The sequence below is a fragment of the Haliaeetus albicilla genome, chromosome 8 (assembly GCF_947461875.1).
Source record: "Haliaeetus albicilla chromosome 8, bHalAlb1.1, whole genome shotgun sequence".
In the NCBI taxonomy this organism is placed as follows: domain Eukaryota; kingdom Metazoa; phylum Chordata; class Aves; order Accipitriformes; family Accipitridae; genus Haliaeetus; species Haliaeetus albicilla.
In genome coordinates, this window is record NC_091490.1 from 13,799,152 (window position 1) to 13,812,210 (window position 13,059).

The following is a 13,059-nucleotide window of genomic DNA, read 5'->3' on the forward strand; positions in this document are numbered from 1 at the left end:
TTCCCTGGAACAATTATTTACAACGCAGATCTAGAAAATATTTTTCATTATTTTTACGTATAACACTGTGCCAGCATCAAATCCCCCAATTCAACAATGCTCACGTGAAACATGGATAAACTTTCCAGAAAATTCATCATTATGCCAGTCATCATTTATTAAAAATAAAATAAAATCAATATATACTGAGGTACATGACTTCTACTAGGAATTTCTTTACTAAACCATGATGTCAGAGCAAAGCAAAAGTATCTGAAACTCAACTAAAAATAAACCTTGAAGGCTTCAGAGATCTGTTCTTGTCCCTGCTTTAATCCTTGGGATGTGTTCCCCTGAACCAGGTGGGAGCAGAACAGTGTGTGGTGTGGCGTAACCACAGCGTGTGGGTGCAGTAAATTCGCATCCTCCCAAATGATGCTGTATCACCTCTTCCTCCCACAGAAACACCATTATTGAACTGACTGAGGAGAGAGAAGGTAGAAAAAGCCTCTTGTACTTTCCTTCAGTCACAGAGAGGTAAATCATGGAAGCAGGACCACTCAGAAGTGACATCGAGATTGCTGCCTTGCAGCTTCCACATGTATGTGTTGGGCAGAGGAAGGACTTTACTAGTTTCTTACCAAGCATAGCCCCCAAAATGTACTTCAGAAAGGTTTGTGAAACCTTTTTTGGCTCAGAGATTTTCCTGCCCCAGCAAAAGAGAGATAGTAAGGTACAAAAAAACCCCATTAGTGCCTCATTGAGGGAAACACTGTAGAGTGAGTTCAGACCTCAAACTCCATTGATCTCACAGGGAAGAGTACTTTGCTTCTTCCTGCGTCACTGGTAGAGATTATATCAATTCAGATAACAATACAGTTAATGCGTCTTGCATATTGCAAATGCTTTCAGTGGCATGTTTAATAAAATTATATTTCTATAAAACATAGGCCTTGACTATAATTAAGCTGAGCCATCCATAAAGATACCAGTAGATAATTGAGTTGCAAAGAGCTATGTTTTGAAGCAAGTAGGGATTTGTTTTCAGTAGGAAAAGCAACCTATTGATTTAGACATGTTCTGCTAAAAATACAAGTTTTACTGCTGTTTGTGAATAGGGTTGTTTGAGTACCTTTTATGTTTTATTCAAGCCTCAAATAATTACCAAAGGATTTAATTTTAAAATGTTTAGCAATTCAATGAAGTACAGAACTCACACGGTTACTTAGTTTCTTTCAAGAATAATTTCTCTGTGAAAGCTACCTTGCCTTCCTGTGGCTCAGTGTATTACAATTCTCATTTTGTGAGGGGAAAACTGAGTCTATGTGCAAGCTTCAAATAATTGGTTTTCTTTGGGTGACAATATAGGCTTTCATTACAAAGCCCAGATATTTCAGAGTATTGAAGCACAGCTGGTGTTCTTTGAATGGGGGAAGTTGATGTTTCAAATTCTTGGAACCTTTAGACCGTTTTGAGATTGATCATGTGTTTTTTCTGTGGTAAACTGGATTATTCAGAGGAGTGCTACTAATGAGAAAGCAAGCCTGTCATCTCTCCAAGTGTGGCGTGACCTACACAGTAATAATCAGACACAACCTGATTACAGTTTACTGGGTTTCATTTGTACACACACCCACAAACATCACATTATATGATATGTCTTCCCTAGCTGTCATGGTTTAACCCCAGCCAGCAACTAAGCACCACACAGCCACTCTATCACTCCCCCCCTCATCTGGACAGGGAAGAGAAAATAGAACAAAGGGCTCGTGGGTCGAGATAAGGACAGGGAGAGATCACTCACCAGTTACAGTCATGGGCAAAACAGACTTGACTTGGGGAAAATTAACTTAATTTATTGCCAATCAAACCAGAGTAGGGTAATGAGAAATAAAACCAAATCTCAAACACCTTCCCCTCCACCCCTCCCTTCTTCCCAGGCACAGCTTCACTCCCAAATTCTCTACCTACACCCCCGCCTCAGCAGCGCAGGAGAACAGGGAATGGGGGTTACAGTCAGTTCATCACAGGTTGTCTCTGCTGCTCCTTCCTCCTCAGGGGCAGGACTCCTCAACACCCTTGCCCTGCCCCACCGTGGAGTCCCTCCCACGGGAGACAGTTCTCCACAAACTTCTCCAATGTGAGTCCTTCCCACGGGGTGCGGTTCTTTATGAACTGCTCCAGCATGGGTCCCTTCCACGAGCACAGTCCTTCAGGCACAGACTGCTCCAGCATGGGTCTCCTGCAGGGGCACAAGTCCTGCCAGAAAGCCTGCTCCAGCGTGGGCTCCTCTCCACGGGTCCACAGGTCCTGCCAGGAGCCTGCTCCAGCGCGGGCTTCCCACAGGGTCACAGCCTCCTTCGGGCACCTACCTGCTCCAGTGTGGTGTCCTCCATGGGCTGCAGGTGGATATCTGCTCCACCGTGGACCTCCCTGGGCTGCAGGGGGACAGCCTGCCTCACCATGGTCTTCCCCACGGGCTGCAGGGGAATCTCTGCTCCGGCACCTGGAGCACCTCCCCCCCCTCCTTCTTCACTGACCTGGGGGTCTGCAGGGTTGGTTCTCTTACATGTTCTCACTCCTCTTTCTAGCTGCTGTTTCTGTCTGTCCCAGCAACTTTTTTTTTTCCTTCTTAAATCTGTTATCCCAGAGGCACTACCACTGTTGCTGATGGGCTCGGCCTTGGCCAGCGGTGGGTCAGTCTCGGAGCTGGCTGGTATTGGCTCTGTCAGACATAGGGGAAGCTTCTAGCAGCTTCTCACAGAAGCCACCCCTGTAGCCCCCTGCTACCAAAACCTTGATATGCAAACCCAATACACTAGCATATCTAATGAAACACATACATTTTTTGCTGAGAAGCGATGGAAGAAAATAATATCCCCACACTTGCTTGGAGACAAACTAGTGCAGAAGAATTCACAGAGATCAATACTCTTTTCTCATCAACAAAGAGATTCCAAAGGTGCTCTTTGTGCATGGATAATAAATTGCCCAACAACTTCCTTTAAGACCTGTTCTTCCACAAGCCTCAGTTTTGACACAAGTTAAGATGTAATCCTTCTAATAGGCAAACACAAACAAATTTCTGCTTCATAAATAAAAAATAATGCTTTGAGTATTGATTAACACTGAATGGCAAAAGAATTCCTCAAGAATAGATAAATGTCTGCCCAGACAGATGGACAACTGTGCTGCATCACAGGATGGACTTCTGAGCGGTCCTCAGAGTCAGAGCCAGAAACTCCATTTCAAGAACCAGTCAGAAAACTCCATGTATTGATAATTATAGTAGGCTCATCTATGATGGAAATGAAGCTTCAGCTCTAGGGCTGATGTAAGCATAAAGCTAAATATTTAAGACCTTAAAGATTTAAATTGGGACTAATACCAATTATGATTTGAGCACTCGGACAGGTGTTGAGAGTTAAGCTTGTTGGCAGCAAACTTTCTACAATGGTTGGCTCTCTAGTTTACTCTGGCCTCCCACAAGCTTCCATTTTCTTTTGTTCACACAGACCCAGTTTGTAGAATCATTCTTTGTCCCTTTGATGTTCTTTCCCTATTTTTGAACTATTTCTGACATCTGCCACCCTAAATGATTATTCTTGGGCTGATATTTGCCTCTGAGTTTATCTTGAGGTGCTAATGGAAAATTCCATAAGAAAGCAAATTTCATTACCAGTGACAGAACAGCTTAAGTAATACAGATAATACATAAGTCATCATAAGGCATAATGAAAAGAGTGATACTGATTTTGCAATGGTGGGTGTTAGACAAGCAGTTCAGCGTCTCTGTAACTCAATAAGTATCATGCTATATTCTGAGATAGATATTTGGAGAACAACTTCATCTCTGTAAACGTTAGCTTCTGCAGCAAAGTTCCTAGCAGCGTTTGAACTTATCTCTCCATGGCTTTTCCCTGCCTGTTATTTTTACCATGAGACAGGCAGGTATTGAGACATCTGAAAAGGTGCTCAACAGTCTTGGACTTGGAAGAAAGAGCCCACTGAAGTTCATGAGCTTGCAATCACTAATGTAATTCTTTTTGCCCTGTGGTTCATTCTGCATCCTAAAACATACTACACTGAAGATACAGAATGATTGAAGATAGCGACTCTTAGATGAGGGCATGCACTGAATGACAGCCATCTGATGTGACCATTATTTGCTTGCTCCTGTAACTTAAGGTTACAGTATTCCCTTTTCCCATAGTAATGTACCTGACCTCGATTCAAGAAATAAAAAAAAATCCACAGCAACAATAATAAAATGTCCATTTTTTTTCCAAACAAAGCCTCAATAAGTGATGATCTAAATGAATGAAGCTTAATAAATATGATAAGAAAAAACACAGACCCCCTGTCAAGCATGTCACCTGGCCATAAAAAGAACCTTTCAGACAGAGCTGAGAAAAAACTTGGGAGAATCAGTATCAGAATTCAGGCAAAAGATAGAATAAATGAAAAAAGTTTAAAATGGTAAGAAATTATTTGCCATTCTGAAGGAGCTTTGCTTTCCTGATTTTATTAATTCATCACTGAGACAATACACTATCTGCTAGTGCAAAAGCAAAGAAAGCTTTCTTTCCCATATAATAGGGGACTTTAAAAATACTTTACTTTTTCCTAAGAATTTTGCTCAACTACCTGAAGAAATCATACATGTCACAAAGATTGGTTTCAGACAATTCAGAAGTTGCTGAAAAATTTTCACTTGCAAATCAAATAGTTAATTATGCTAATCTCTAAAAAGAAGTGACAATAAAGTAATCACATTTCTGGTCTCTATGCTGTCATTTTTTTCAACCATCCAGTGGTGGAAAAAGTAATACACATTACTAATTTTACTTTCTGCTTTGAAACTTCATTCTCTGAGAGCAAGTCAATTTTACTGTAGCTTCTGTTTCTGACAAGCTATTAAAAATAGGCAAAATGGTTTACAAAATTAGTTTAAAGTCAAAATGATTCATACCTTAAAGCAATGGACAGCACACAGAAAAAAATAGAAAGGTTCCTATCAAGAAGGCTTGGGGTGAAAAGTCACGTTACATGTTGATGTTCAGCCACAGAGTAAGCAGTGTCTGATTGCCAACTTTTTTTTTTTTTTTTAATAGTTTGACGCAGACAGAGATGAGGAAGAGGTATTCTTTGACATAAGTTCGGCAGTTGACAATAAACTATTTGCAAACAAAGAGGCTGCAGCAGGTGAGTTAATGTAAGATTTAAAGAACCACATTTTTTATACCGCTTTTGACATTGGTGGGATGCCTTTTTCATATTCCTCAAGTATGGATGTATGTACTGTAGCAAAATCTTGACCGACCTCAAAGATGGGCAAAAAAAATCTCTTTACAACTTCATACAACCCCCCTAACATCTTGTTTATCTACAAACTCAGCTTAAAATACTATGGATAGTCCACTAAAGAACTATATTATTAATACAAAAACTTTATAAATTGATCAGTGCCAGTTGTCAGCTGTTTCAGTTCCAGATGATACCTCAGTGTTGACCAGAAAACCAGTCCTATGAGATTAACAATCATACTTCTTCCCTAATAATTGGTACTAATTCTGAAACTGTGTGCGAATATAAGTCAGGTGTCAGCGGGGGGTATTTATTTATTTATTTTTCATTTGTGCTTACTGAGGTCTGAATATCTTCAAAGAAGAAGCCTTTGAGGGACAAAGGCCTGCAAAAGAATAGAAGCTTAAAATCAAACCACTGAAAATCCATAATGTGTCAGAAATATTTTGCTTGAGGGGAACAGGAAAACGTTCCCTGGAAACTTCATAACTTTTTCTTTTTACAGATGGCATCCCTGGCTGCCTTCTCAGTAGACTGTGAGATTTATATAGGTAGATGAGGTCATAAACATCTTGTGAAACAGCACACAAAAAGAAAATTCTAGGTGAAATATTTTCCTGTAAAATTTACTAGCTTTATTAAAGTAAAGATTAGGTATATATAGTAGAGAAAATTGTTTATTTGATCTCTTCTCTGTTTAAGGGAAAATTCATCTGCGATAAATTGGCAGTCCGGGTAGTTTCAGTTATTTGTAATTGTGAACAATCATCTGGGGACTGCCAAGGAAGAAGGAATTGATGAAGCACAATGAAGTCTAGTAGTAGCAATACATCTATTATCTCTTTTTGACAAAGGAGGATCATTTTTTTTCTACTAGCAAGACATTTGGAAAGAGCAGTGCTTCAGACAGAAAGATTAGGTCATATCTTGAAGATTTGAAAGGGGGTAGGGGGTTCCCAAGCTAGCTAGTCTGTAAAACCCACCCATAAGGCTATTTTTGATAATGTTCAAAATTAGATAAAGATGAATTATCGGGGCGGGGGAGAGGGGGCAGGGTAGGGGTAAGGGGAGAGAATGATAAAAAGTGGATTAGCTAAAAAAAACAGGTTTCTAGTGGTCAGCTTTGAGGTAAGATGCACACAAGAATAGACTAGCTTTCTCCATTAAGTGGCAGGCTTACCTCTTTTGTGCTTTACCTAATTCCTAGAGGCAAGAGATTGATTCCAAACCTAAAATGGCATTCCCACTGTATAGCATTGTACTGATAATTACCTGTGGATTCCCTAATTAAATGAGCTAAGTACTGAATAGCAAGAAGAGGAAAGAAGTGGCATAAAGGTGCTAGCTCTGACAAACAGACTGACAAAAGCTAAACAGTTTGCACAAATTGGTTGTGATTCTGCATGAATTCCAGTCAGTTTCTTGAAAGTCTGATCTACTTAATAAATTCCTCACGTAAATAATTGGAGAGCTATGAGCTTTATCAGAAGCCATGCCACAATCATCTAATTGGTGCCTAACCTGAGCACCAGTAATAGTAAGGAGATTCGAAGTAGAATTTCTAGAGATCCTATGAGATGAGATATTTAATTTCTAGGGGTCGCAATTCCAGCATTGCCTTGATCTCACTTTTTGTCTTTTAATCTTATTAGTGATATTGCAATATATTTTGGTTCCTGGTGGCTAATGTAAACATAGTATTTCTAATAGTTTCATGCATCCACATCAATCTAATTTGTATGTTATACCTGTAAAATCCAGTTGTAATCAACTGCATAACAGTATATGCTGAAAGAAAACTGAATATTTTTATAGATTAAAATACAATTTTCTCATTATTGCCTTCTATGACATATTAAGACTGTTGCTAAGAGCAACAGCCTGTCATGAAACTCAATAGTTTAGGTTGCAATAAAATTAGTATTAGAAGCATCTGCGAACAAAATTAAAATGTAATCATTGTAATGCTAATCAGTCCTTCAGTAAATTATTTCTATTATATTCCACTTGAAATTTATCTTCTAAGCATTTGTCTTGCCCAAGTGCTTATATGCAACATGTACTAACTGAGTTATTAGAGGGTGCTTCAGAGCATGTTCCATAACATAAAAAGACATTTTTATTTTTATTAAGCTTAAACATGCTATTAAGAGAAGTAACATGTTTCACAGGATAGTCTTAGATGACTTTTATGACAGTCAGTGTTGAACAGTGCAGATACTATAGTTGTTAAAATACGAGTATGGGCATATTTGAGCCAATGAACCATATTGAATAGATTTTCTACCAGGATTTGAAATAAGTAACGGATTTAAGCAAGGATTGGAAATACAATAACTGATTTGCCAAAACAGAAATGGTCCATGGAGCAGACTTAATTAACTCACATGAGGGGGCATAGCTACCTTGTAATGGGAAGTTAAATCAGTTGGGGATAAATTTAGACAGATCAGTACAATTTAGTTTCATTGTATAAATGAATTTAGAGAACTGTGAAAAAGCAATGCTTGACATTTGCATTCGTGAAAACTTAAGGATGAACATGCTTTCATCCTTAGTGGATGAAAGTCCTAGAGAAAGTGACACACAGAGGCTCAGAACACTGAAATGTTTTATAGGACCAATGACATTTACGGCCATGATGCCCCTGGGTTCTGGGGTGCATTTCTGTGGTAGGAATCACACACCTGCCTGTAACAGCCATACCCTCTCAGCTTTCCACGACCAATCCTGTGCAATTCAGCTTAGGAGCAACAAACAATACATAAAATACAGCATAAAATTTAAAAGTACAGCCTCACAGTGAAGGAAGCAACTGAGCACAGCCCCGCACCCCTCTGGGGGCAGGGGAGTCATTCTCCCTGACTATCAGACCTGGCAGGGGTAGCTCCTGTCAGCACACCTTTGTACAACTGCAGCCCACCATTAATTCAACTCATCCCTCAGTGCTGTGTCATTGGATCCTCTTGGGTTCCTTCAGTGTTAAGATACAAAGCCTAGTAAAAAAAAGGAGTGCCTTCTAGCTGATCTGCTGTTTCCTTTTTCAGCAGCCTGCTCCTCCCTGGAGAGCTGATTACTCAGTTAACAGGGATTTAATAAAAACTTCCAACTGATTTATTTTTTTAATTGTGCAGTACTGTACCTAATAAAATCCTCTCTGTTTTTTCCCTAAGGAAAACACAGGGCACATGAAAATGACCAGGTTTCCCTTAGCTCAACTTTATGCATGCACTGAACTTGAGGCGGCATATTTTAAGTCATAAGAGTACCTTTTCAGATCAGGTGTTTGCAAGCACTCCATGGCAGTAGAGCTTTCATGCACTTTCTTAATTATTTTTTAACTGCTGAGTTTCCCCTTCTGAAATTGGTACAGTTACTCAGATCATTTGCATTAAGTTCATACAAGCACACGAAGGCTCTAAGTTAGCCAAGAGCTGAGATTAATCTGGTGGAATGGGGCATCCCTTCAAAAGGAAGTAGGACAATTCAGCCTGTAAGACCTTCCTCCTAGTGGTAAACGAGTATTAATTTTGTTTATAGCCTAGTTCTCAGTGTACCCGCTTATCAAAGGAAAACCAATGCAACTTACTCAGAAAAGGCAATGGAACTTACTTATGATCAGCTGTTTTGTTGTCAGAGCACAAGATGTACAGCCTGCAGACTCACTGAAAGCAGCAGGGCATGTTTGCTTCCAAATGCTTTAACCAATCCTCCTGTTTTCCTTAAGCCAACATTTTGTGTTTCTCCTTTGATAGCTGAACATTGCCACAAGTTTTACATAAAATGTTGCTGATTGAAACTTGAGATTAGAAAACCTGAGCTGAGTGAATTACCCACTCTAACACTCTCCCCTTGGCTTTAGCCTTGTCAGTAATTTTGCCTACCACCAGGATTACTGACTCCCAGTCCGTTGCAAAGCAGCTATCTGGTATGCTTCTGCTGCCACGTGTACTAGCAATTAGTTAGCGACCCTGTCATCCTCCCCTAGAAGACCTGCTTTAGCAAGATCTAGTCCAAACTCAGACAAATATGCTCCCTCCAATAACACACTGAGCTAGAGGATAACAAACTACTCATGCTTATTCATACTGCACCAGGGATATCACAAGTACTCTTGTATGTCCCGTCATTACTTTATCTTGTCCTGGGAGTAGCCATTTGCTTCAATTCATTTCTGGTAGGTTTGTCTTTAGGCAATTTGAGATGAGAAGGATGGAGAAGTCTGTATACTGTTCAGTGATAGATGGTTATGGGTTTTGTTAGTTTTCATTGTGTTCAGTGATAGATGGTTATGGGTTTTGTTAGTTTTCATTGCACCAAGAAAGAAAAGACACGTATTTTTGATTTTCCTGACCTTCCTTGAATGTACCCTGAAAGGAGATATGCTTCCCCAAGGAAACTGGTTTCCTAGTTCAAGAAAAAAGGCCTTAAGATGCTTGACCATATTGAAATTGTATAACCATTGTGGCTTTTATCACTTAAGATACATTATGCATGAATATTCATTTTCAGCCTTACTTTTACATTTAAGTTTGCAGCACCATATTTCATATTAATGTTTCTAGCTAAGGATACATACTGCTCTTGGTAGTTAAGTGACAGTTAATCCAACACTTGCACAGAAGTGCCTTTAAAAGTCATTTGATGTATCAAGGTAGGCCAGTGCTGGTGACAACTGAGGCTTAGTTAAATTGTATTATCAACAATGACACAATGTTAAGAATGAGATGTCAGCTGTGTAAAATAAATCAAAAAATTAAAGTTCTCTCAGCAGTTGTAAATCTATTTGGTTGCATATATCTTTTACAGACAGGTATTTTCAAAAGACCATAAAGTGTATATGCCAGAGAACATGCTGCATGTACACATGTGACATTCTACGGTAGCAAGAGTATAATCCCTTTCTGTTATTTTTTTTATAGCAATCTGGTAAAGTATACATGAACATCATTGTGGGGGAGGAGGGAGGAACAAAAACACCAGCAGATGGTAGACTGAAGTCTTTCCCTGGTATCTCTTATGTAGTCCAAAGAGTTGCATCAAAGATTAATTTGGCAGCAATTGTAGTATGGATTGCAAACTAAGACACCCTGGAATCATCATCTCTACCAAGCAGTTTTGGTTCTAGTCATCATGACATCTAGTTCCTCTCCTCTGTTCTCTCTCTTAATAATGTTTAGTTCACCACCTACATAGATCATTACTACGTAAACTTTAAAAGCAAACAAAAGCAGATAATACATAAATGCATCTGGCACAAATTGAACTGCAAAATCTGTTATTGATGGTGCTTGTTACAGACAGCCACCCATACAAACATCTCTAATGGTGAGAAAACAACTCCAGGTTAGCAATAGTCTTAAAACTATGTATCCTCAATGCCAGTGCTTGCAGGAACATCATACCAGGTATAGACACCTGTAACCCAGGAGGTGAGGGAGTTGTAGTCTCTTCTTCATCAGTAATCTTGTCTGACTGGGGACACGAGGGCAAAACCAAAGCACATCTTATACTTCCCTTGGTGTTACCTGTTGCTCCCCACATGAAGATAGTGATTGGACTCACCTGTGACTATTGTCCAGTTACAATTTTTAGATCTGTGTGTCATTGCAGTATTTTTGTTATTCTCGTTTTAATAGTGCTGTGAAAAATTTCTCCTGTAGTCACATGCCTATTGACATTTTAATGTGTGTTGAATACATGCACGATTTGGTTTAAGGCTGCACCATCTGGAAGGCACAGGAGACTGTTTCCTTCTGCATTGCCCTGGAGTGAGATAATCTGAATGGAGTGATAGTGCCAGAATATATGATGTCCATGCTACACCCTTCCTATGTTTATATATAAAGATGATTAGTGGTTTATCCTCCCGTTCTGGTTTAGCAATGACTACCCCCCTACACGACTTCTTGAAATACCAAGCCCAATTTCTGTTATCGTGCACCTTCAGCAGTTCAGCTGAAGCTAAACTGTAAAGCTCAGCCAGGTCAAGGCTTCTCAGCAACTGAATTCTGTCATCCCAAGTGCAAGAGGCTGCATGACTTGCTGATTGTGCCACAGGAAAATGACAGGGAGAAGGGACGGAGCCAGTCTGTTGCTTTGGAAAGGGGTGGGATAGGATAGAAATGGGGACTTGCTGCTGGAAGCTTACTGCTTTGTTCCGCTATCAGAATCACTCCAGGATCCTTATCTGCTAATCACCAATTAGTATTTCCTTTCTCTTTCCTAAACATGGTTTGTATTCTCCCCTGAGCCAAGATCCCTGTGGCAATTTTACAATTGCAAGTCATAGCATGCAGAACACCCTGCCCAATAAATTTGCAATCTAACTGAAATGATTCACCATCTAGTATAACCATTCCTTATTAAGATTCATGGTAGATTTTATGGATGCTTTGAAGGCTCTGCTAATGGAATACCATTCACCTGGGTACTCTAGCACATCTGAATGGTTCCTTGGATCACAGTTTTTGCATACATACAGACAATTGGAAATATTACAGTGTTCCATCACATAACAGTGAAAATTTCCAATCCATTTCTAAAGTCTAATTTTCTTTCCTATTTTAGGGCCAAATGAACTTGATTGCAGTCTGATTATGGATTCTGGAGATACTGTTTATACAGAATTTGACTTTGAAGACCAGGTAACTTTATATACATGTGGCCTCTCTCTAGACAGTTTTCTAGTTTATGTACATACTGTGCTATACCGTTTCTCTGAACAAGGTGGTGCAACTTTAAGGGTACCTAAGCTAAAGGGCTTTTTAAGTGCAATATAAGTAAATTCATGATACACAGAGGTTGCTTTCTAGTTATGAGAAAAGAATGAATATTATCGTGCTATTAAGAGCCCATATCTTCCATTACTGTGCATTGCTGAATTTCATCCACAAATTTCAAAATGTTGGCAAACGTGGCAAATGGAATTGTTGGAATGCACTGTAGGTCTACTGTATATTCAAGAAGAGGGAGCAAAACATTTTTCAAGAGAGAGGCATGAAAGTATGAAAAGTGTGAAATGGAACTAAAACCAAATCAAACATTCTCCCCTTGAAAAATAAAAGCATTTTTAAAAATAAAAAAAACAACAAATGCTTACATTGTGTTGAAGCCAGCTTTTCTACTGATCCCATTCTATCCACACCTAAAAACTAAATTTTGATAGTGTTTTCCTTGTACATAGGAAGAAAGAAGGCTAGAGAGGGAGAAAAAGGTTGTATGCATCTTTCCCCTCTAATCTTCACCTCAGCACTGGTAAGGCCACATCTCGAGTACTGTGTCTTTGTCCTGTCCTGGACTCACTGCTACAACATATGGAGCTACTGAAGAGAGTCCAGTGAAGGGCCACTAAGATGATTAAGGGACTAGGCCATCTCTCCTATGGGGAAAGGCCAAGAGAGGTGGGAGCGTTCAGCCTGGAAATGAGAAGGCTTAGGGGGGATCTCATCAATGTGTACAGAAATCTGAAGGGAGGGTGCAAAGAAGATGGAGCCAGGCTCTTTTCAGTGGTGCTCAGTGACAGGAAAAGAAGCAATGGGCACAAACTGAAACAAGGAAGGTTCCTGCAGCTTGGATACTGTGCTAAGGATAAGTGTTATTATTCTTGTTACTGTGCTGTGGATAAGCATTAAAAGAATGACTTCTAATTAAAGAAAATATTTTTAGAGCCATCTGCCTATCACACCACCATATTTAAGCGTTTTGCTTTCTGCCTTTCACTTTTGCACGACTCTGCTTGCATTTTCTTCACAAATGCCATAAACACTTCCG

General features: G+C 39.6%; 1 protein-coding gene across 1 annotated transcript in view; it reads left to right on the forward strand.

Annotated features, from left to right (window-relative positions):
- The window catches only part of AK5 (adenylate kinase 5), a 99,373-nt gene that overhangs the window by 46,264 nt on the left and 40,050 nt on the right, over nucleotides 1–13,059 (forward strand). The window contains exons 7-8 of the mRNA XM_069789000.1: nucleotides 5,094–5,184; nucleotides 11,857–11,933. Of these exons, the coding sequence (XP_069645101.1) occupies nucleotides 5,094–5,184; nucleotides 11,857–11,933 (168 nt within the window). The remainder of the gene's footprint in view (nucleotides 1–5,093; nucleotides 5,185–11,856; nucleotides 11,934–13,059) is intronic.